This window comes from Serinus canaria, chromosome 1A, assembly GCF_022539315.1.
Source record: "Serinus canaria isolate serCan28SL12 chromosome 1A, serCan2020, whole genome shotgun sequence".
Taxonomy (NCBI): Eukaryota; Metazoa; Chordata; class Aves; order Passeriformes; family Fringillidae; genus Serinus; species Serinus canaria.
This window is the reverse complement of record NC_066314.1, coordinates 69,927,319-69,952,722: the sequence shown is the minus strand read 5'-3', so window position 1 is coordinate 69,952,722 and position 25,404 is coordinate 69,927,319. Positions and strand designations below refer to the sequence as shown.

The following is a 25,404-nucleotide window of genomic DNA, read 5'->3' as shown; positions in this document are numbered from 1 at the left end:
CACAAAAAGCACAGCTCTAAGGGAGAGCACAGCTCATCCTTAATCAGGCTTAGAAATAACAAGCAGAACAGCAAACACAGCAATGCTGATGTTTTATGTTGCCAAGAAAGAGAAGGGGGGGAAAAAAGTAAAACTGGAGTAGTTGGGATAGGCCCAGAGGCACCTCCATCTCCCAGCTCAGATGAAGGAAGCTTTCTCATTCTGCTGAGCAGCGCAAAATGCACAGACAAGTTCTGGTTTTGATTACCAAGTCACAGGAAGGATTGCTGACTGCACTACAAAGGTCCAGATCACCTTTTATATCCATAAGTTGAACCATTTGGCTCACTTAACCATTCCCATCAGCAAATCATGTCTTGAATTCTCTCTTCTCCCTTCCTCCTTCCCTACTCACTCCCTTTTTTCTCTTCTTTGCACCCAGTTTTGCTTTATTTCACTCTTCTCTTCTTGCAGAAGAGGCCACCACCACTCCCTGTACCAGGCAGGTGCTGTTTTCTCTTTTCTTCATCTTTCTTACTCCTCAAAACATGGCCAAACTGGGGTCTTTTACTTGTTAGTTTAAAATATTGGAAACTGTCAATAATTCCACAATTCTGGGCATATCCAAGGTCACTCAGCAGCATTTTTACTCAATGGTAAAAATCTACACACATCCAGGACTGAGATGAAAAAGGAAGGATTTGCTCCAACCAACAACTACAGCATGACTCAATTTCTGGCAACAGTTATTTAAATCCCTGAATAAGCAAATATAAAATCTATATTAAAACCTCAAAAATGGAGTTTCTGTAGGTGTCCACTGGGGAAACTATTTTTCTGTGCATTATAAAACTGTGCACTTCACTAGCTCAGCATTTTCAACTCACAAGGGCTCCAGAGCATCAAAAGACACAATGAAAATGAAATAAAATTTAACATATGTACTGGGTAAGTTGTGCTTCAGTCAAACTCTTTTCCATACCTGCTGCTGCCTGATTTCCTTTTGAAGACTGTGCTGCTAATTCAAATGAAGACACAATTCCTTCTTGTTCTTGAACACTGAGGATTTCACTTTCTTCTGAGCTGCTTTTGGGTTTGTGGTTTGCAACTGTGGTCACACTCTGCAAGCTGCTTTAAAAGAGCACAGCATTTAGAACCTGCTCTAACTAATTTCAGGTGTTAACCACTAAGTAGAGGAGCTATAATTTAATTTTCTCCTGTTAACAGAAAAAACAGTTGCAACTTGCAAGTCGGGGTAGCACAAATTAAGCAGGCATTTTGAAATCCTTCTACTTTGTGTAGTCACACTTTTTAAAAAGCACCTGGGATTTAATTCCCTTCCTTTCTGCACTCCTGCAGTTTCCTACTGCTGCAGGGTCCTGTGACAAGTTATGACCTAGTGAGAACTCCCTTAGGACCTGCAGGGCAAAGCCAGGAATTGTGAGGGAGAAATATCCAATATATCATATCCCTCTAATGCTGCAACCCTGCAAAGCAGTGAGGTAAAAAATGAAGCAGGAGATGGAGAATAAGATCTTGAGTTTGCTGCTGAATGAATCAGCAATAGAGAGCATGCTATGGGAGCCCTGCTGGAGGGCTCATATTAAACTGATACAAAGCTTGAGGTGACATTATTAAACACATCTTGGAGGCCAAGACAAGGATTATGAATGCATTCTGGTTATGACTGGGAAAATAAACATTGCTTCACCCTCCAAGTCATCAGCTCTGACTGAACCCCTGCAGCATCAAGCCCCTCACTAGATTTCCCTCTATATAAACCTCTCAAAGCCATATAAATAAACCTTTTCAGTATTTATGGCATTTGTTTGGTCCATTCAGCTAATAAATACAGCATGCAAGCTTAAAATAGCCTCTGAACATCTTGTTTGATTTTTACCTTATATCACCATCATGTGTTTCTTCCAATTTATTTTTCTTTTCTGCTTTCTCTTCATTACTCCCTTCTTTTGAGTCAGATACAACATGTGCATCTGATAAAAGATCATCAGTTTTTGACAGCTATAAAAAAATTGAAATCATGAAACAAAAAGCTGTAACACACACTAAGTGGCAGATAAGAAATACAGCACCAGGAAACAGTTTTATTAACAGACAAATTTTGCCATCATGTATACTTAGTAACTCAGAATTACATAACTTAAGAAATTTTTATCAATACCATGCAGGTTAATAGAGTTATCCTAAAACTTCTACCAGAGGCCAGGGGCAGGCTTTGCCTTAATAACTTCCAGAACTTCTCTGAACTCTTTGGATTGCAGCCTGCCTGTTTCTTCATGCTATCCCTCTCTTCATGATGCAAACAAAAATTCCAGATGCTGCAACATTTTGCTGATAAGACTGAATGCTGCTCTTAAGGTCTGATGACAATTTGAGTGCATTACATCATTTTCCTTTTGAAATATTTGCATATTTAACAAAGCAACAGTCTCTCAATAAGGAAGCGTTTCTAATGGATAACTTAGAAATTAGTTGTTTGATTTTATACCATTCTCCATCAGATATATATATATATATATATACACACACACACATATATATATATACACATATATATATATACATATACACACACACATATATAAATATAAAATAGGAAAACAAAAGGATTATTAAACAAAAGAATTATTAACTGAGGAATATGGATATAGAAAAAGGAAACAAACCTCTACACAATACTTAAAAAAAATTAAACTATAAAGAGGATATGATTATGTAGAAGCAACTCTGTAATCCATTTTTCACTCAGTCTGGTTTTGCTGAGTGTTGAGGGCACTTCAGTACCAGAAACACCCAGGTAATTCCCTGCCAAGTGTGTTTCAAACTATTGCAAGGCAGAAATCCAAGCAGTGAAAAACACCTACAAGTACAGGCACTGCCTAGTTCCACGTGCCATTTGTTGTGTCAGCTTTACTCTGCTCCCCATAAACCATCTGATGCACTACAGCCAACCAAACAAAAATTCAGGGACATTAATGGCTGTCAAAAATCCCACTGGGGCAGCCTAAGCAATGAATATGTCCATGATTATTATTTAAAGACCACATACAAGAAAATTCAATGTCTCAGCTACAGACAGATCCCACTGAATTTTGTGATTCTCTATAGAATATTGTATTTTCAACAGGAAGTCTTTATCTTCCAAGCAAAAGGAACTGGCTCACTCTCCCATCCTCTGGTGTGTGTGTCTCAAAATAGTTTGTTACTGCAAGCCAAGCTGATGAGCAGTTTAATAAGGAATAGTTCTGTACCTCTTTAGCAAAACTTGAATTATGTTCTTGAAGAGTTTAATAAGGAATAGTTCTGTATACTTTAGAAAAACTTGAATTATTTTCTTGAAGAGTTTAATAAGGAATAGGTCTGTACCTCTTTAGCAAAACTTGAATTATGTTCTGGATCTCCATCGTTTTTGAGTTGTGCTATTTCTTCTCCAGGACTTCCATTATTTTGTTTCAAATTATTTTCTCTACTGGAGCCCTCGAACTCCTTCATGTTGGCAGATCCTGTCTCATCCTTTTTGCGATTCTGAGGAATAGAATTGGTACATGGACACATTGTTACAAAAGTTATCACAGTTCTGAGCCTCCTGCTGCCCTCTGACTGATTAAAAAGGAAATACTTGGAAAAACTTTAGGCACAGATGGCAATAAGGGAAATGGAAATCATTAGGAACTCGAAATATTCTCATTTTTGTACCTTTCAAAACAGTTCAGCCTAACATTTGTCTGCAGGATTATTGTGCTTTCTGCCCCACCTTCCTCTCCAGCATTTCAATGTCACCCTTATGTTCTGAAATTTCATTCCTATTTAGCTCAGTCTCAAATCAGCTCAGCAGCATTCTTACTGGCACTCAGAAGCACTGCTCTTTTTATAAAATAGCTTTTTCTGGTTTAAGAACAAAAACCGATCAAAATCTGCTTTCAGCACAAAATTCCCAGTGCACCTGCATGCTCTTCCTCCAATTATCCTGGGTACCCTCCAAGCCTGTGGTGTGAACTGATTCAACAGAGGACAGCACAGTATCTGATCATGGCAGAGGATATTAATTATTTCTTTATAAAAATATTAATCCACTGTGCAGAGAATGAGCTGATACAAAAACTCTGAGGAAGGATGGCAGAGGTGACTCAGGACTGTGAGCTGATGCTGGCAGAGCTGGAGGGAGGCTCATCTGAGAGGAGCCAGGGAAGCAGTAAATCTGCAAGCTGAACTCCTGTGATCTAACACATGCACCCTGTTAGGAGGAAATTCCACCCAGGTCAGTTCATAAATCAGGGTCTGCTCTCCTGAATTAAAGCGTGCACCCCTTATCATCTGCTCGTCCCAGCAACACTTGTGAAGCAACTTCCTTCTGGATTATGGTAATCACTTCAAAACTACACTGCAGGCCATTTATAAAATCCTCTTCCCCCTCCAATTCTTAAATAACCAAACCCCAGTCAAACAGACTTCCAGCAGTCAATGCCATTGCATCATTTTTCTAAAAATCAATAGACATAAAAACAATGCTGTTAGAAATAAAAGCTATTACTCAGCATAATGCCTCATCCTGGGGCTTTTAGCCAAACAGCATTCTGGAAGAGTTCAAGTTATGGTAGAAAAAGTGACTTTGTAATGTGGACTGTTAGCTAAATATTCAATTCAGAGATCTTCTCACTTATTTTACACATTTCTTCTCATCCCCAGAGGTCTCATTTCAGAGAGGAGACTGAGGATCATGGTGCAATGAACAGAATTCCTCTGAATTCTGGCCCCACTCTGCTGCCCAGATGTGACACACAGGACTGCAGCTCCCTCCCCCTGAGGTATGGAATGACACCACAGGGAAGAGGCAAAGTCTAAACTTCTCTTTTCAGTAAAAAATACTGAAAGAAACATCTGCAAAGCTTTGCTTGGCACGACCTCTTCCAGAGAAAGGCAGTGTTAATCCCAGAAATATTTGCAGGAACTCCCTTCACTTGTAGCATTCCTGATGTCAGCCCAAATGCAGATGCTCTATTGCAAAGGCTAAACTGGAATTCAGAGTCTTCTGGGGATGCCAAAGCCTTGAAGAAAAAGTAACTTTTGTACAGCTCTGTAGCAGCTTAGCATGCTGAGAGAGGGAAAAAACCAAGCCAAAATGCAAAGCTGGAACATCTTTGGAAATACCTGATCTCCTGACATTGCAATATATTTAATCTGCTTTTGGAAAATCAGATGTTTAAATGCCTACAAAACAAAACAAAACAAAAAAAAGGCATTTCCATGCCAGCAGAAAAGCAAATAATAGTAATAAAAAAAAGGCCAGTAAACAGTGTGGTCTGAAGAAAAAAGTATTCTAGAAGATTAAAAACCCAAAGAAAACAAAAACCAACCAAAAATCACTTCCATTAAGCTACTGGAAAAGTAAACTAATTTAAAATATCTAGAAAGCAGTAGACTGCCTAATATCTGCTATCCTATATCTGAGTTTGTGGGTTTTATTTGATTGTTAGGGGGTTTTCTAGATATATATTCAAATAATAGTTCCTGGTTAATGACAAGTAGCTGTTTCTTCCTCTTCTCTCCATCTTTTACCCATGAATAAACTTTTTAGGCAAATAAACAAGTTTAAAAATGGTGAAAATAAAAGTGTGGGTTCTATTTTAATGCATTTATGGGCTCAAGCACCACAGCAGAAGAGCACCTCTTAGGAGCTCTGATCATAAATATCCATTCCTACCTAAAAATGGTGCAGATGTCTGAGTGTATCACAGGCAGAAAAAGCAGCACTGACTCCATTTCAACACCAATGGAGTCACAATTCCCCCTGATCTTGTTTGCAGTCCCAAACCTTGCAATTTCACCTTGTTTGCTGAATTTCACCAGAACAGCCCACCCTGTTCCCAAACACCATCAAATGGTTGTGGATTTCAGCTCTTTGCTTCCCAAAAAGGCAAAGAAGTGGCTTCCACCATCAGGTGTGAGCACAAAGGTTGTGCTTTGGAGTCTGTGAATCTACAATGAGTCTCAAGAAAAGAGAAATGCTGACTGAGAAATGCCATGGAATAGGGCAGAGATTGGTGAGAAATGGAGCTAGAAACGAGTTCCCAAGGATGGCCTTGCAAACCAGACTGGATACTTTGGAGAAACAGAACAGTGAAAGATGCAGTGTGGAGGGACCCACGAGGGGAATTTGAGATGATTGGCTTTAAGGCATTTACAGCATGGTGTGGCTAAAGCTGATAGACCAAGAAACATTTATAATGTCTTGGAATTAGGAAAGAGTTGGCTTCTAATTGTGATGGAATTAATTATAACATCTGTGTTGTCTCACCCTTCTCATGAGACTGAAAATGGAATAAAAGCTTTTACAAGGCCTCTCAGTTGTCCCATCTCTGGGTCAGAAAAAGGTATTTTTTGACAAACTGGTGTTCCCGTGTCAGGAACAGATAATTTGGCTGAACTGTCTGACCTGTGGGATAGCCCTGAGGTCATTCCTGTAAAGTGTTGCTCTTTGCCTCCCAAAAAGGCAAAGAAGTGGCTTCCAGCATTAGGGGTGAGCATGAAGGTTGTCCTTTTGAGTTTGTGACTCCAATGAGTCTCAAGAAATGAGACAAATGCTGGCTTAGAGATGCCATGGAATAGGGCAGAGATTGGTGAGAAATGGAGCTAGAAACAAGTTCCCAAGGATGGCCTTGCAAACCAGGCTGGATACTTTGGAGAAACAGAACATGAAAGATGCAGTGTGGAGGGACCCACGAGGGGAATTTGAGATTTGGCTTTAAGGCATTTACAGCATGGTGTGGCCAAAGCTGATAGACCAAGAAACACTTATAATGTCTTGTAAATTAGGAAACAGCTGGGTTTAGATCACCTCAGACCCACCTGGGCCAGTCTGAGTGGATTATCCCTGACATAGGACAAGCTCTGGGAGGGAGACTGCTCTGAAACTCCAATAATGTTGAGTCCTTTCCTCTTCTCTCTCAGACAAGCCTGTTGGTGCCTCTTTATTCTTTCCATCTGCTCCTCCACTGTCATTCGAGGCCTTGAGCCTTCTGCAAGGCACAGCTGCTCCACTGCACTCCTTGGTCTTTCCTTAAATGCAAGAAAAAAAAAAAATAATATATATTTTCCACCAAAAACTAAGATTTCACACTGGTAACTTACCAGAAGAGATCACCTAATGATTTACTAAAGAGGAGGAAAATAGTGGACAAATAATGTATGTGAAAAAAAACCAGTACAAAACCCAATTATCAATAAATGAACACTGAAATGCAAAATGAAAGGAAGGAATAATTTGCTCTTCTGAACAATAACATTACCATCACCAACAATAAACATCAGGAGAATGGGCAGGTGCTCTCTGAGCCACCCTCTCCAGCTGGAACAATTCACCAGGCATTATAAAACTGGCAAACACGAGATATTTGACTTAGAAATAAACATAATTGAAATTTAATGATCCAGGACATTTATACCAGTTGATTTAATAGTAATTTCTGCATTTTTATTTCAAGAAAAACTACAGCTGGGCATCATTTAACTGAGAGTGCAGGCTGCAACAAAGTGAATTTACTACCACTTAAAAATCTTTAATTCTAAGCATTGCATTTTTCCCAAAATAACACCCATTTACCTCATCTCTTCTTGAAATTCACTGCTTTTCAGGCAGATTTTTACTTTTTGTAACAGTGATTTTTAGTTCTTTTTTTCATTTTTCTTTTGGTAAAGATAATGAAAATAACTTCAACCTTTTGGCGTAACTACCAAATTTAAAAATGTATCATTTAATCCAGTATATAATCCTTCTATAACAGAGATATTTCTTTCTTTCCTTCCTTCTTTTTTTTTTTATTTTGTAAAGATAATGAAAATAACTTCAACTTTTGGCATAACTCCCAAACTTAAACATGTATAATTTAATCTAGTATATAATGCTCCTACAACAGTGATTTTTATTTCTTTCTTTCATTATTTTTTTTTTGTAAAGATAATGAAAAAAACTTCAACTTTTGGAGTAACTCCCAAACTTAAACATGTATAATTTAATCCAGTATATAATGCTTCTATAACAGAGATCTTCCTTTCCTTTCCTTTCCTTTCCTTTCCTTTCCTTTCCTTTCCTTTCCTTTCCTTCCTTTCCTTTCCTTTCCTTTCCTTTCCTTTCCTTTCCTTTCCTTTCCTTTCCTTTCCTTTCCTTTCCTTTCCTTTCCTTTCCTTTCCTTTCCTTTCCTTTCCTTTCCTTTCCTTTCCTTTCCTTCCTTTCCTTTCCTTTCCTTTCCTTTCCTTTCCTTTCCTTTCCTTTCCTTTCCTTCCTTTCCTTTCCTTTCCTTTCCTTTCCTTTCCTTTCCTTTCCTTTCCTTTCCTTTCCTTTCCTTTCCTTTCCTTTCCTTTCCTTTCCTTTCCTTTCCTTTCCTTTCCTTTCCTTCCTTTTTTTAAAGATAATGAAAATAACTTCAACTTTTGGAGTAACCCCCAAACTTAAACATGTATAATTTAATCGAGTATATAATGCTCCTGTAACAGTGATTTTTATTTCTTTCATTTTTCTTTTGGTAAAGATAATGAAAATAACTTCAGCCTTTTGGAGCAACTACCAAACTTAGAAATGAACACATCCAGCACTCCAAGATGATGTTCAAGTACCGTTCTTAGATCTATCTTCTTGTTCTTCCTCAGGGTGACATAGGATGCTATTGTTGAGGACTCTGGCGTTGGGGATTTGGTTCTGGGTGGTACAACTCCCACAGGGAAATGTGAGCCTGCAAAACAGCAAAGCAACATGCTGAGGGCTGTGCCAAACCCTGCCAGAAGTGGTGATCTGTCTCCTAGAAAAGGCACTCTGTCAGCCTTGGGAGCCCTTCTGCAGAGGGCAGATTCAAAGGGATGCAGAGATGGAAAGGGAGGAGGCAGCTCCTGGCTGGGCTCTGTGTGTGCACACCATGGTGATGTCTGTGTGTGAAGGAAACCACCCTGAGCCTGCTCAGCTGGGAGAGAAAACAGGAGCTGGGGATGTTCTGCTGTAGAGCAGCAGTTTGGGTCTCCTTTGGAGATAAAAAAGGATAAAGCACAGCAGAATTCCATTTTCTTATGTACCAGTGGGTCACTAATACTCCTCTGCTCTCATATTTGACACGTTCCCATTTCCCTTTAATTGCTGATGTCTGAAAAGAGAGGGAAGTGGCTGCCATGGGAAGTGTTCACTACTGCAACCACAGTGCACAACCACTAGAAAAACCTTTGCAAGTTTCCTCTGAAAATATTTATTTTTAGAACCACCCTCAATCAGAAACTACCATCATTGAGGTAGAACTTTAAACAGCAAGGTAGAAAAAACTCAGAGACCAGCTGCCTTTCAGTTTTTTTCCTCAACAGCTTAAAAACTTAAGACAGAATAGCAGAAAAATGTTTCCTGTGGTGGCTTCCAGACTCTAACAGAACTGAAACAATCAGAAATGGTCCCATTTCCCTACTGCACTGGGATTGCTATGGTGAGTGAATGCCCAGAACAAGAAATGTCTGTTAGAAAATTCATCTGCTCACATGATAAAGCACAGCTATGGCAAACCACACCCTGGAGGGAGTTCTGGAATATACACAGCCTCTCACTGCTTGCTGCCACTGCAGCTCTTCTGTTCCACACCTCTAAACATTATTTCCTCCAAGATAATAATTATTTATTATTATCTTGGAGGAATTTGCACTATTGCTTTCCCTGACTGAGAGCTGTTCTTCTACAAATGGACAGAATAAAATAATTTCTGTCTTTGAGACAAAGCAGATTAGGGTGCTTAAAAAGTGTTGGGTTTCTTTACATAGTGTAGATTTCTCACTTTGTCTTTATCATTACTTCACCTCTTGACATAAATTACTGTGAATAAACAGAAACATCACAGGTCAATGAAACCCAGGCATGCTGTCAGAAAGACAAGTTTCCCAATTTAGGTCATTGATGATTAGCAAATCTCAGGATAAATATTCCATTTTCTGCCACCAAATTAACAGCAATTTAATTATGTGCCTTAACACTGTAACTCAGCAAATACCCCAGAGAGTCTGAATTGACAAATTGTGTGCCAAGTGCAAGCTTAATTATATCACAGGGCCATTCACATAGTTTATACCCAAACTGTATGCTAACCTTAGTTTCAAAAACCTCTATGACCATTCTGATGAAACAATATCTTTGTATAATCATAAATCTTGGTGAAATCCTGTTACCATTGCATCAGCCTGCTCTGGAAATGCTCAAAGCACCAAAGGAGAAGGCAGTGATCCTGCTGCCACTGGCAACATCAATCCTTGGGGTAAAAAAATAAATAGCAAAGTTTAGGTAGTTTTCCTCAAAGCTCTCAATATGGTTTTTGGGAGGTGCTAAAGCTGAGCTTTTTCCTGAAGTCACCTTTAACCAACTATTCTGTGTGTTTTAACAAACAGAATTGAGAAGCACTTCCTGGTAAAAGACTCTACCGAGCAATTAGTGGCTTTTCTGGGAGCTAGATGAAGAGAAGAATCTAAAGCATTTAGCAACTGCAAAGACCTTTATTGTCTGTACACTCCAAGGTCACGATCATTATTCCTATTATATCAGGGGACAGAAGGCAATTCAACAATTACAAGATTAAAAAAAAAAAGAAAAAGACATTGTTTCCCTGCCTTATGAGAGCCTGAAAATTCTGTGGTGCTGCCTTTTTGGACGTTCCAGGGACACAACATCGGGAGCTTGATTCAAAAACTGAGTAATTGTTCAAGGGCAAGAACATAAAATGGGTAATTGTTCAAGGGAATGGTGTGTGGGGAATGTGAGTGATGTGATTAGACATGGTGTCAATAAGGATTTCAGGCTTGTTGCTGAGTGTAATGTTTGATTTTTCTGCGGTGTAATTGACTGAAATTTCTCTCGTCATATAATTGAATCATTATTTTATGGTGGAAGCTGTTCCATCAAACTGAGAAATGGACAGGCTGCAAAGGCACAAACCATCAGGCAGCTGCTACAGCACAGCTGAGCTCTGCACTCCTTGTGAGAAAGCTGAAAGGTTGCAAACACCGTGCCTGGGGACAAACCTTTAGCAGAAGATTCTGATTCTGAAACTGGTTCTGTTTTTTCTTCACCATTAGACTCATCCACTTCTGCTACTGTAGTTAACTCGGGTTCACTCTTATAAAGCCTATAATCAGGACCCTGAGGAACAGCAAGGGAGCAGGTAAATAAACAGGCACTTTGCCACAAGTATTTATGTCTTAAGACTCAAACCAATTCTTTTGTGGTGACTCTGCTCTCACTTGAAGACAGTGTTCCATCCTTCAAGTGGCATGGCAGAAGTGTTTTCTGGTAGCTAATTTGAGTAACAACATGTGCAGACAATCAGAAAAAATTGCCCTAAAAAGGCAGAGTTGTGGGGTTTTTTAATGATCTTCTGGAAACAAATTGGTATAAGCTTCAAAAGCTGAGCCCAGAGTTTTCTAAGGAACTAGTGAGGGGAAGAATCTAAATTTATGACATTTAAGTCTTAAGACATTTTCTATATGCACAGAACAGATGACAGGAGAATGTGAAGAGCAAATGATGCAGCTCTAAACAAAACCAAAGAAAAGTGAAACCATAAGACAGAAGTAGCCAGATGAGAGAACAAAAACGGTGGCTGTGCAAAGGAGGGAGGATGCTTCAAGAACAACGTGGCAGTTCAAGCCACTTACACAGTAAGATCCATTTCTCTGATATCCTTGAACTTGGTACATCTTCTTTTCTTCTGTCAGATGTACTGGGCCCCTGCTATAACAGAGCAAGGAGCTGCTATCACTGGGCAGAGGGGGGATTATGGGAGGATGCTCTGTAAAGTCATAGGACCGAGGGAGTGGAGGACGAGGTGGGACTACTTCCTCTTCCTAAAGATTGTAGAATAGTCACCTTATTTAGACATGAGCACCTGGTACAGTTATTTATCACTTAAAAAAGAAAAATATATCACCATGGCTACAGCAGCTATAGATTTTGCAGTTAAAGGGACAACGTCACATTGAACAAAAAGGGAAAAAATAAATGTAACACCTGCACGTTCTGTTGGACAGGCACAAACTCTCTAAATCGTGCTTTGAAAAATTAAATCCATTTTCTTTTGAAAGATTTTTACATAAATGAGACTTTTAGAAAGTTCTGTAAGCCAGATGGATTTATACTGCACACACTTTAGATAACCATGACAATGTCCCTTTAAAACTGTAACTTCCAGCCAGATTTTCAGAGGAACTGAACATTTGGGAGCTCCCACAGTCTCAGCTCTTCTTGTGGGTGCTCTGGCCATCTGAGAACCAGGCTCAAGATCTGAATAAACATATAAAGCAATGTATTTCTTCCCATGAAAAGTGTGGTGGGTAAAAAAACATATCCACAAATCAGGGTTTGTATTTCTATGTTAGGAGCCTAGGGAGAGGAAAAGGTAAGAAATGGAAAAGAGAAACACACCAGTGAGAATACAGAGACAGTACAAATGAGTTAGAATCACTAGTGGAGCTATCAGGCTATAAAACTAGTTCATAATATGGTGTTTTTACAGAAAAATACTGAATACATCCTTCAGACATCCTTAAAATAGTCACAGCAACACTTGTTTTTCTCATAGCCACATTACAACTTCCACAATGCTAAAATAGTAAATATGCTAAAACCATACCTCATTTTTATATTTAATAGAAGAAAATGTCCTTGATACCATGATGCCTGTTTGGGGGAAGGTGTGGGAAAAAAGAAAGAGAAAAATGGTTTTCAATAAACAGCTTTAAAATATGAACTCTAACCTGCTGCTATCAACCAAACACACCAAGCATCAACTTAAAGAAGTATTTGCTTTGTTTTTATTCTTAGCCATTGTGCCATTTGTTCAAACACACAAAAGCAATGATGAAGCTTTTATTTAAAACATTTATATGATCCAATTTCATTCCCTATTGCTCACCTGCCTCAGAAGAGCTTCTTTGCTGTTTATGTTTAAGTAAACCCTCCATGACATCCTGAATTCTCCAGAGTTCCTTCTGAATCTGAGCACGTTGTATCCCTGCTGATTCAGTCTGCCAGCAAATAAACAGCACATCACCAAACTTAAAAATGCATCATTGAACCCAGGATATAATGCTTCTGTAACATGATTTTTATTTCTTTCATTTTTTTTTAAAGATAATGAAAATAACTTCAATTTTTGGAGTAACTCCCCAACTTTAAAATGTATAATTGAATCCAGGATATAATGCTCCTATAACAGTGATTTTTATTTATTTCTCTTTTTTTTTTTTACTTTGTAAAGATAATGAAAAAAACTTCAACTTTTGGACTAACTACCAAACTTAAAAATGAACACGTTCAATGCTCAATACATTGCAAATGGAAAAAAAAAAGGGAAAACCTTTCTCTCTCTTTAGACTACACTGCAAATTCTTTCACAGTGAAGGAAAATAAAATGCAGTAATGAGAGACCCTCTTCCATAAAGCATTAAAATATTGTCTGGAACAAAAGATAAAAGACTGACTCATTTCATAATGCCTCAGTCAATTTGAGAGCAATCTGCTAACTCAAACTTCACTTCAAGAACAGAATTTCATCTGTGGTCTCCAAAGAAAATCCAGGCAGGCTTTGCACAGGAGAGCCCCAAGCAGCCAAGGAAAAGGAACCAAAACAGGTGGAGAGGAACCCAGTGCTTGAATATAAATGTATTTACATGCACACTGTGCACCAGTCAATGCAGATTTTCCAGATTTTGGGCTTCTTTGCAATCTCTTTTGTAGCTGCACAGAAAATGAACCCCTGGAGCAAAGATCCTGCAGTGCAGAGCACACCCATGTGCCCAGCCCAGGTATCTGTGCACACCTGCAGGTCCATCTCTCTGTGAGAATTCAGGAATTCAGCACCTGAGCACTAAAACCCACAGCAGAACCCTTGGTTTGTAAGGCCTGAAGCAACACCTACAGCATTTCCTGTAAAAACTCCTTCTGATAAAATGATTTAATTTTACAATATTCAGCAAAATGGAAGGATTTGTGTGCAGATGCATTATGACTGTCAGAGCAACTGAGGCCTGAAAAAGACCCCCTGTTTCAAACCTGCTCCCTGAAACAAATAAAAGAAGCTTCCAGACAAAGGAATATCAGTGTTAAAATGTGAAAAAAAAAAGAGGAAAACCTGAAGACTTCTTCAGAACTTACAAAAAGTAGAAAAAGAAATTAAAAGTTTGTGAGTTGGTTCACCTTTTTTTCATTTGTACAGTTTTAAAAGTCACAGAAAGCCCAAGTGAATTGAGTGGACTTTAGGATGTTTGGCACACCTGAATTTCTCCAAGCCGATCGAGCTGCTCCTGCATGTGGTTCCTTGTTACAGTTACATCATACTCCAATTTATCATATTCTCTCCAAGCTCTTTCCAGCTCCTAAGTAAATAACAAATGTAAAGAATTATGGATGCAGTTCAATTAAAAAAAAAAGTTTTTTTTTTTCCTTTTTCCAGTGGCATGAAACTTCAGGAAGTAACACATAAATAGACACCAGCAATAAATAAATAGAGACATCATTTAGAGAATGCAATGCTTAAACAGCTTTTTGATTTCCTAATGACACTGAGTGAAATTCAAACCAACAGCATTTTGAAAATTCAAACAGCACTAACAAAAAAAACAGGCAAGGGCAAATTCTTCAGAAAATGCCTTTATAGTCAGCAGGCATGTGGATCTTAAGCTGTCTTTCCAGCGAGGCAGAAAAGCCACAAAAATGGATGCAAATTTGTCTCTTTTATCACCAGAAGACACGTGTGGGAGTGCACAGCATGTGTGTGCACAGGCAGTGCATGATGCAGGGAAAATGCAACTCATCCAGCCCTGCTGCAAGGCTGCCAACACACCTCTGCTCTACACACCTGCAGCTGCAAACACCACAAGGAAAAGGTGACCAAAAAAATAAAAATCATTCTTCTTTGAGGTCAGCCCCACTGTCTCACTTTGGCAAGCCTACATCAAGCAATTTACTCATTTAGAATAAATTGGAAAGTTAATGAGGGAAAGTGTGTCTGGAGGATTTCCTTTCCCCTGGTTCCCTTTGCTGTGTCCAACCCTCAGACTACAACCAGGATTTCAGGGCTGACATCTTGCCAGGCTTTACCACAGCCACCCCCTGGACTCTGACACCTTTTTGGAAATATCTGTAAGGCAAAAATTATTCACTGTCATCACAAAGTAGAAAAGGACAGTAAACAGCAATTTCCTCCCTATCCTTTTTCTTTTTTAAAAAAAGTCTTTTGGATGTGAATAATTTGAAAGATCTTTTAAATGTAATAGCCCAATATTAGAGAGAGACTCTGGCAGTCCTGCAGCTGCTTTTGCTTAAAATAAGTGGAATACAGTTTGTGCTTGACACTATTTTGCCATCAAGTGAAATAGCTTATTTGAATTATTTGCTATCAATTTCTGTTAGCAATTTTTTGATAACAAAGAAATAGTTATCTTCTGTTATCAATTTCTCATCTTTCAAAGATGATAATTACCACACCAATTAAGGCAGTATACACACATTCCTGGTCAGAAAAACCAATAAAATTAGAGAAAGATGACGATGAATCATCTTTCACTGCAATGAAATAATCATGGGTTATTTCACTCAATGAATGCAGGGAAAACATCACTTTCCATCCACCTCTGACAAAAACACAAGCAAGTAAAAACAACTGAGTTTCTGCTGGAATGCAGCTAAAAAAACCAAGCAAAACCAAAGCAATTAGGAATAGGAACATGATAATTTCACACTTGATGAGGTTTTGGTGGAAAGGCCGTGGTACTTACTGCAGTGGCTCGGGACACCTCCCGACAGGTGCTGAGCAGCCCATTCTGCAAATCATCCCTCTGCAGGACCACATTCTGTATGGCTGCTGGGTTATCTGCATTCATCTCTATCTCCTGACTTGCTGAGAGCAGAGCTTGCTCAAGCGTGTACTATTGTAATAAAGAGAATTATTTTTAATGCGCTGCATCGTTGGGCTGATTTTCCTTTTATTTCAGCTATCAATGTTCTGATAATAGGCATGTAAAATAACATCCACTTTAGGTAATAAATACAATTGTCCTACTTTCTCCTTGTGTAGCTGTTGAAGCTTCTCCTCCAGTGCTTGCACGACTTTATCCTGTTCACATAAACGGCTAAGCTTAGCCTAGGGTAGAACAGAAAATTACCACAATTAGCATTTTGTTAGTTGCATCTTCAGTAATCAAAATCTAACTTCATCAAATCATTACATGGAGCTATAGAAAATATTAAAATAAGAATTCTACAATTATGCAGGCATCAGTCTTGCATTTTCAAATGACTTAAGAAATCCTCCTAAGAAACTATGAAGTGCTATTACAGCTTGAAGCAGCATGGCTCAAAACATGTAATTTATGATTCTACAGCTAAATCTTTACAACTTAATAATAGGTATTAGATTCTATTTTCATTTACATATTGCTTAGTATTACAAAATTACAAAGATTTTCTACATTCCCAGTCTGTCCCGTGGTTTCTCAGCTGATTGTACCAAACAGTTAAAATTTCAGCCTAAAATGTAATCTTTCCTGCAAGGGAGAAGCTTATTACAGAGACATGTCCCTCTATATCATGATACAATTTCTGTTGGCAATCACGTGGGGTTTCAAACCCAAAAGCCAAGAGGAAAATTATTATCAAAAGAAAGAGACAAATACCAACATTTACAGGGAAGAAGGAATACAAGTGACTTACATCAATGTCCAGCTCTTCAGTTCTATATTTGTATAGAGTACCCCTACATTCTTCTTGTGTTAACTATAAGGAAGAATAATATTGCCATAAAACAACTTAGTTGGACTGTGAAAATGAAAACTACTGTTCAGCTTAAGAGTTTTAACACAGAAATCAGCTTTTGCTTGAAAGGTAAACCTGCCACATTGAACAATACATATTTAGCCAATATACATTAATGAGGGGAACTAAATGAATGTCAAGCAGACTGCCAGCAGAGCTGCAGTAAATTAACAGGCTGTTTCTAATGCAAACTGCAGTTTCAAAGATGTACAACTCAACCAAACATGGATTATGGAGGAAGATGACATTGCCAGAGCACATCTAAATAATGATGCATCATTGTGCTTAAGTTTTGTCATATGAATTCTAAACAGAGGGGCTCATTCTGCTCTGAATTCACCATTTCTAGGCTCACTAAGGTCAGGTGTTTCACCAGCAGGGTGATCTGAGGTGAAGCCAAAACCAGAGCAGAACGACCCAAGTTTACAACATTTATGTCAATATTTTGTTAGAGATACGTCCAATAAGTGCCACCACTTTTCATACTGATTTTTCATATGGATTTCCTACTTTTCCTAGGATTTCCCCATCTCCAACAGAGCATCACCAGAAATGCCACAAATGGAAGTTTTTCTGTTTTATCTTTGGACCTAGGCAAACTTGTCTCCTTGTGCTAGTCAGGATGCAAAGTACCTCAAACTATTTCCATACAGCCCCTCACAAAAACTTCTTAACTTTTTCAACCTGTTACTGACCAGGAACAAGATTTTAAAATATTTTACAAGAGAAAAGGCATCTCCCCACTTTAGAGTGAACTGTCACACACAGCAACTACTTAATATCCTATACAGCAAGGAAGGACATAACACTATCAACCTTCATATTCCAATTAATTAAAAAGCATTGTGTGCACAGAGTCCCAGTTAGGTAATTGTCACTTAATAGTACAAGGAAGACTACTGAGACACAAGTCCATGTTAAGGGACACTTTTAAATAAAAGGACTAGGGAAGGGTTCATGAGACAAGCATTCCAAACACAAAATAAACCTTCAACACACTAAAGTGTTTCATTTCACAATATAATGTCCACATACCTCATGCAAATGTACCTGGTGACAATTGAGAAGTATGAATGGTGTATTAAAAACACAGAATAATAACTTTCTTTGAAATGGACATTTCATGAAAATGAATGTTGGAATATGAAAAAAGCCACAGCACTTTTGCACCTCATGAATGTCACACAAATTAAGATAGCTACTTAAATTCCCACTATTGCAGAGTTGTGTTGTTTGACTGTTGATTTTATCACAATGAGAGAAAATGAGGAATGGAAATATTTAAATAAAACTCATAAACATGGCCAAATGTCTTTAACTTACAGAGGAAACCTAGTTATATTTCACAACAGGAAGATTTTACAGAAGGAAGATTATCCCCTATTAGATAAATACACCTTGCCAAGTCACTGCTCAGCATTTCATGTGGCTTGGCTGGAAAAATATATTGCTTTTTCAAGCCAGTATTTTTTTTACTTTTGTAAAAAGAAAGACATTTATTTTTTTGTCATTTCAACCTCAATTATAGCCGAGTTTAAAACAGTTTGCCAATTCAGCACCCCTACCCCTCAGTACCTCCTGAAAGGAATACATTTTAAGTATTCAGACAAAGAAAACAGTTTTTCAAGGAACACTATAGCTGTGCCAATTCTCCTTATTAAAATCCTGTCACACTTTTCAAGCTGCTGCCCACTTCTTGCTTCAGTCAGCAGCACCAGCTCCACACAACAGGCACTGCTGGGGAGCCACCTCACCCTAACATTTCCACTGCAACATTCTGCCCAGGCTTAGCACAAAAACTGCCCCAAATAATGTGAATAACTGAATCCTGAATCCCTGACAAAAGCAGCTCCAACTCTCCCAGCCCATCAGGGAATGTGCAGGGGGCCAGAGATGCGGGATGCGATCGCGACCTGGAGGGACAGGGGAGATGTGGCAGGAGAAACCCAATGGCACACCTCAGGAAAGGTCAACAGCCTCAGAACCCTGGGAAACAACAGCCTCCCAACCCTGGGAAACAACAGCCTCAGATCCCTGGGAAAGAACAGCCTCAGATCCCTGGGAAACAGCAGCCTCCCAACCCTGGGAAACAACAGCCTCCCAACCCTGGGAAACAACAGCCTCAGATCCCTGGGAAACAACAAACAGCCTCAGATCCCTGGGAAACAACAGCCTCAGAACCCTGGGAAACAACAGCCTCAGATCCCTGGGAAACAACAGCCTCCCAACCCTGGGAAACAACAGCCTCAGATCCCTGGGAAACAACAGCCTCAGATCCCTGGGAAACAACAGCCTCCCAACCCTGGGAAACAACAGCCTCCCAACCCTGGGAAACAACAGCCTCAGATCCCTGGGAAAGAACAGGCTCAGAACCCTGGGAAACAGCAGCCTCAGATCCCTGGGAAACAACAGCCTCAGATCCCTGGGAAACAACAGCCATCCCGAACGCCCTGGGAAACAACAGCCTCAACCCGGAAACAAGCCTCAGACCTGGGAAGGAGGAAACAACAGCCTCCCAACCCTGGGAAACAACAGCCTCAGATCCCTGGGAAAACAGCACCAACGGAAACACAGCCTCAGACCCTGGGAAACAACAGCCTCCAAACCCTGGGAAACAACAGCCTCAGATCCTGGGAACAACACCTCAGACCTGGGAAACAACGCCTCGAACCTGGGAAACAACAGCCTCAGAACCCTGGGAAACAACAGCCTCAGAACCCTGGGAAACAACAGCCTCAGAACCCTGGGAAACAACAGGCTACCAACCCTGCAGGATGCATTATTGGAGCTGCAGTGACCAAGTTACCAAAATGTCCTTGGAGCCACCTTCCACCAAGGCCTTTCTTGCCAGGTGGCTCCTGCAGAGGCTGTGCCAGGGCAGGAACTCCGGAGCAAGAGTGCCATCTACTGAACCCGGGACAGGAGCTGCTGCTGGCCTCCCTCTGCCTCCACATCTGCCTGCTCTAACACACCAAATCCACTCCTCCTAACACCAAAAACCTCCCAGTGCTGAGGGAGCAGCACCCTGAGAGCTAGGAACAGAACTCAGCATTTTTCAAAGGCAAGCTGCACATGCAGAGTTTGGCCAGATGTGTTATCTTGTCTGGGAAAAAGCAAAATTGCTTTAACTGAACCTCCCTCTTGGCTTAGGAGTCGTTTGTCATCATCTGTACAGTCCCGACCTCTGCCACACACCAGCAGCAGATTTCCAGAGAGGGAGAGACCCCCTGTGCTGGACACCCTGGGACACAAGTGGCTGAACTATTTAAATACCTGATATTAAAAACATTAAAGTGACAGCATCATGACTCTGTAAGCCATTTTCATATTCCACCAACTGTTTTAATTCAATGAATATCCTGGAGGATGTTTCACACCCCAAAAGCATGCTATGCACCTCTGCAGGATGCTGCACTTGGGAAATTAAACCAGGACAAGCTAGGACATTTTGTTGTTGAGCACAAGATTAAAATCAAGACTTGCCAGAGGCTCTTTTGTTCACTTCTTGCTTTTTTAAATCCTTCTTGGGCAAATGGGCATTTAGCCCCATTAAGCAAGGTTCTCCTCTAATTTTAATTCTGTGACCTAAAACACTTCAAATACAAATTGAAAATACAACATTTTTAGCTCAAACACCATCACCTTGTGCTCATAACACAACCTGAAACATCTCAAAATTTAACACGTACAACAATTTTGTGTATGCAGCTCCTATAACAATAATAACAAGCCATATGCAAAACTCCCCTATCCTCACAGGAACAAAATACTCAGGAGCCATTTTTCTGTGTTTTTAACGTAATAAGAACAATTCTCCATGGCAAGACCTGGATGTTAGCTTGCTGCAGTCAGATTTTAATTTTTCCTCCTTAAGGGAACTCACACATCTAAGAAGAATTGAGGAAAATTTTGCTTTTTAAAGTCAGTCTGTACTGCTTTAGAGAAAAAGACTGGAGAACAAGATTAACATTCTTCATCTGGTATTAGAAAGAAGCCAAAAACCCCAAACCAAGGTAGAAATGGGTCTAATCTATAAAAACCCTTTTTTTCTTGTCTGTACATATGGAATAATTTCCATGGCCTGTACTTGTGAATTTATAGCACAGTCTGCAGAGCAGACTGATGCAAGTCAAGTGATTTAAATAACTCTGAAGATGTAACAAATCACAAGCAAAAGTGCCTTATAAATAACACATTTGAAATAGCAGAGGTTCTTGCTGTTTTACTAAAGAACCATTAATCATTACAAAAAGGAAGCAAGACAAATTAAATACAAACTTTTCTTGCTTTCCTTTGCTTAACTCTGAATGAGCTCAGACCTAAAACTGAACTGAATTAAATGAAGCTGAGAAAGATCCTTTTCTTTATCCACAGGAATGGCTGCAGTCATCACAAACTATTTTAGCATCCTGACAACCAAACAAGTTTCAGTCACTTGCACAGAGGCTTCTCCCAGTTATTTACATGTCTTTAAAACTGCAGCAAGAAAGATGACTGCTAAACCAATTTATTTCATTTAAATAGGAAATAATACGTTGTTTAGACTTTAAATAAAGTTGCCAGAATTTTAAAGGGTTTGGTTTTGCATTACAGAAGTTTAGAATACTATTTAGACAGTGAAATTTTGAGTGCATTTTAAGCCTCAGCAGAAAGTCAGTAAATACAACACCTCACACAGGAAACTTTATCCATTGTGTGACTTTATCCATGCTGTGACTCCTCAGCTAAGGCAGCTTCTGCAGAAGCCTTCAGCATGTCACAAACCCTCTGACCTGAAGAGACCACATCTCCAGGGGCAACAGGTTACCCAGTCCCCAGGACCTGTTAGAGTCACTGCTTCTCTGCCAAAAAAGGTGTTTATTCAGTGTCAGATGTGCCTGCAAGGTGAGGGCAGACACTGCAGCTGGCAGCAGAGCCTGGCCAGGGCAGCACTTGGGAATTTATTGGCATCCCAAAGGCAGGAGCAGATTAGCCCAGGCACAGCTAACCCAAACATGTCTATTTAATATTTTATTTTCCCTTGACACATCGAAAACACCTCTCCTCATTATATACCCATTGATTTATTTGCCTTACATCCTCTATCACAAAAAATTGACTTGCTTTAAAAAAATTCTAACAGTCAGGCTCCTTAAAAAAATTACAACAAACCCCTAAAATTTCATTTAGGGCTCCAGGGCACCTTACTTCTCTCATTCCCCTCCAAATATTCCAATTCCCCTCCAGGTTCCAAGTTAAAGCTCCTCTTTTGCATGTAGGAGCACAAATTGTATGGTCATGGAATCAGTCACTCACATCCCAGCTTCCTTTGGAAAGCTGAGATTTTTTTTGGCAGCATTTCTGGATCAGAAGCAAACTTACGATGTGGGGTTGACTTCTTAAAAAAAATGAAATATTTGATTAAGCTGCAGCATTTTTTAGAAACCTGGCAGTAATAAACATCTGTTTTACATGGCAGAACATCTCCTTTTCTTCAAACTGTGCAACCTTTATGCATAATTTTGGCTCACAAGGGCAAAAACGTAAATGCAGGGGAACTGGCCAGATATTCCCTCGTGAGAACAACACCTTCATTGTGGCTGAGGCAAGAAACTTCTCAAACACCCCCTGCCATGACAGGGGCTCAGCCCCAGCACCAATGGAGAGGGATTGGCCATGCTCATAAGTTAGTGCAGGTCTCAACTCCCAGACAATATTTCCATTCACATTTCTGATTCTTCTTCCATCTTACCATTGCCAACCAGCCCCAGACACTCTGTAAGTGTGCACTGTAAAGTCTGCTGTGACTTTATGAACAGACACTGCCTTTTGGATTTACAGGCCCCAGATCAAAGTAATTTTTGATCCTTTCTTTCTTCAGTGGCTAAAGGCTCGGTAGGTGCAAACAAAAAACTTGTAAATCCACTCCTAGAACGAAACAGAGTTGCCAGAAATGACCAGGTAAACACCGCTCACATGCTTTTGTAGTGGTCAAAAGAAAGAAGCACCTTTGAACACTAATTGCAGAGAATCATGCTAGGACAAATGTTGGAAGCTCATTGGAAGTTTCATGAGTTTTACTGGACACCTGCAGAAAGCACCAGCTGACTGAATAGTCCAGACAGAGAGGAGTTACTCAGGAGTGTACACTGAATAGTGAACAACGAAAAGGCAGCGGAAGCCATGCCAACGATACTGCAGCGCTTCGGAAGCATGGATGGCTCGTGGGTTTCCAAAGCAAAGGAGAGAAACACCAATGTCATGGATAAATCTGAGGGACAACCAAAACTGTCACTAAGGAAAATTCTGGCAGATGATAAAGCAATTTCATTCACTCTCCAAGACCTTACTTGATGGTACAGTTGCGGTCTTAGCGCCGAGTTCTCAATCATAGTGTGAACCATGGTGATTAAAGGTTCATTCTCTTTCATCTATTTCAAATCAGGAGGAGCATACAGCAAACATCAGTTTACAGCATGGCTAGATTTGAAAGACGACACTGTAAAATACAGCCTCTACTTTAATTCTTTCTAATAATGCAGTAGATTACATTTTAACCCATGCTTTTTATATATTCCATCATTCAGTAATACCAACATCTGAAAAGTTTAATAATATCAAACAAATATATCAAAAGCAACGTAAATGCTCAACACCAATGTCATATTTGTTCACCAACACTCTCCCTTTTCAAAAATAAAAAAGCTTAAAACAAGTTTGGCTTTGCATGGTATTGAAATGAAAAGGATTATTGGGTTTTGCAGCAGGAACACTCAAAAAACCTTTAACAGAAACCCTTTTAAATTATAGATTTGATAACTCAGTGTACATTAAAAAGATATAAGCATTCCCAGCCTGTGAACAGACTCATGTCCCCGTATCACAAAATCCCTTTATATACTGCACTGATTTATATCCTTTGGAGCTTTGAATCATTGCCTGGGTGCATTTATCCACCCCCATACACAGGAGTGAAACTATTTTGGAACTGGCCAGATATTTTCTATAATGATTAGTATTTACTGCTAAGCATGAAAATGTTAAAATCAGGTATTTTATTGCACATTGCATACATTTAGGGTTTCAGAAAAGTGGGCAACACAGGAAAAAAGTATGGGATTTTGGTCTTAAAAAGGAGACTTTCCTAACAATAAGGGGAGAACGATGAAAACAGGTGGTTTTCTTCTCCAAAAGAAAACTGAAAAGTCATTTGATGCACAATTCTCCTCCTATTTTTGTCGGAAACTTCAGGACCTGTTGGAAACTTTAGCAATACCTGCTTCAGGCATGGCTACACAAAGTGTGTGAAGGAGCATTCACATCTTTCACTTTGTATTTATATGCACTCTCCATGAATTTACACAGCAAGGTTTTCTTTCATAGATGGAAATGCAACAGAATGAGTTTCTGATGCCTTCTAGTATTTCTTGCCCAAAATTATTTAGGAAAAATCTAACTTTTACATTTGGAGGGGTACTTTTTTTCATCTTATTTTTTCTTGTTGTAGATTGAGGACCTTTTTGTTGTTGTTGTTGTTGTTTTTTATCCACTGCAAAGTCTGATCAGCTGGAAAGTTACTCAGCCAATAACAGGTACCTTAAGAAACTTAGGATGCTCTGTTTGTTCAAGGCAGGGAAAAACCCCTAAACAAGCAGCCCCCAGAATTTACTCCACCATCTCCAGTACATGTAATCAGAAAACCAGAACTGACACAAGAAGTTGTTCTCCCTCTACATTAAAATTTTGTCCAGAGAGTGGGTGCATTCCAGAGAATGGGGATACTAAAAGAGATCTCAATAAGGAGAGCAACAATAAGGCCCAAAGCCAAGCAATCACATACAGCCAACTGATAAATTAATTAAAGAAAAAAATATTTGAGCCTCAGAGAAATTTATTAGGAATACACAGGTTTGTATGCATTTCTATTATCAGGATTTCAACCACTTCATATCCTCTACCTAACACCTTTCTACAATATTTCAAATTTTTCTTTTCTGACCAGCAACAGACAGTGCCAGAATTAATTTCTGTTGAACTCTTCCAAGTTTGTTTAAACCCAGATTAGAAAACAAGCAATGTGTATTTGCTCAAAAGACATTTTGAAGTAATGTTTGGTCTTCTACAAGCTCCAACTTTGATTTACAGGAGTTCTTCCAACACTTTTACTACTACAGAATCTCTCCCCCAGCTCTGCAAACCTTGAGCCAGCAGAGTGGTTCAGAAAGAAAAAGGTTCTGGACAACCATTTATTTGGCCCTAAGACATGGAGGAAATCCTATTGCTGGGTATCTGTGGGCCAAGTCTGAAAGGCTTTTTTTCCCTCCCTCTGAACTCCAACAACAACAACAAAAACTCTGAAAGCATAATGCAAAACCATTAGAAAGTGTAAGGTGAGAATTTCTGAGCATGGCCAAAGGAAACAGCAGCACAAAAACAAAGCATGATTTCAAAAGGTGACTGAATATTCTTGATTCTTGACAAGAAAACCACCTAATCAGCAGCCAGCTTATTGCAGCAGAATCTAAGTTACCTCCCCTACACGTGAATTTTAGTCTGCCTGAAAAGTCACCTGTGTGGCTTTGTAACAAATTTATTATTTATTGTGG

General features: G+C 39.4%; 1 protein-coding gene across 12 annotated transcripts in view; it reads right to left on the bottom strand.

Moving 5' to 3' along the window:
- The window catches only part of PLEKHA5 (pleckstrin homology domain containing A5), a 162,523-nt gene that overhangs the window by 4,094 nt on the left and 133,025 nt on the right, over positions 1-25,404 (bottom strand). For 8 of the 12 annotated variants that reach the window (XM_050970196.1, XM_050970194.1, XM_050970198.1 and 5 more), the window contains 12 exons: positions 16,718-16,780; positions 16,068-16,148; positions 15,784-15,933; positions 14,281-14,382; positions 12,921-13,032; positions 12,639-12,685; positions 11,032-11,149; positions 8,611-8,726; positions 6,847-7,056; positions 3,367-3,525; positions 1,880-2,001; positions 962-1,110 (listed from right to left, as the gene is read on the bottom strand). In XM_050970196.1, coding sequence (XP_050826153.1) covers positions 962-1,110; positions 1,880-2,001; positions 3,367-3,525; positions 6,847-7,056; positions 8,611-8,726; positions 11,032-11,149; positions 12,639-12,685; positions 12,921-13,032; positions 14,281-14,382; positions 15,784-15,933; positions 16,068-16,148; positions 16,718-16,780 — 1,429 coding nt within the window. Of the gene's footprint in view, positions 1-961; positions 1,111-1,879; positions 2,002-3,366; positions 3,526-6,846; positions 7,057-8,610; positions 8,727-11,031; positions 11,150-11,664; positions 11,854-12,638; positions 12,686-12,920; positions 13,033-14,280; positions 14,383-15,783; positions 15,934-16,067; positions 16,149-16,717; positions 16,781-23,148; positions 23,230-25,404 lie in introns of all 12 variants that reach the window. The other 4 variants (XM_050970204.1, XM_050970205.1, XM_050970195.1 and 1 more) reach the window with 4 other exon arrangements.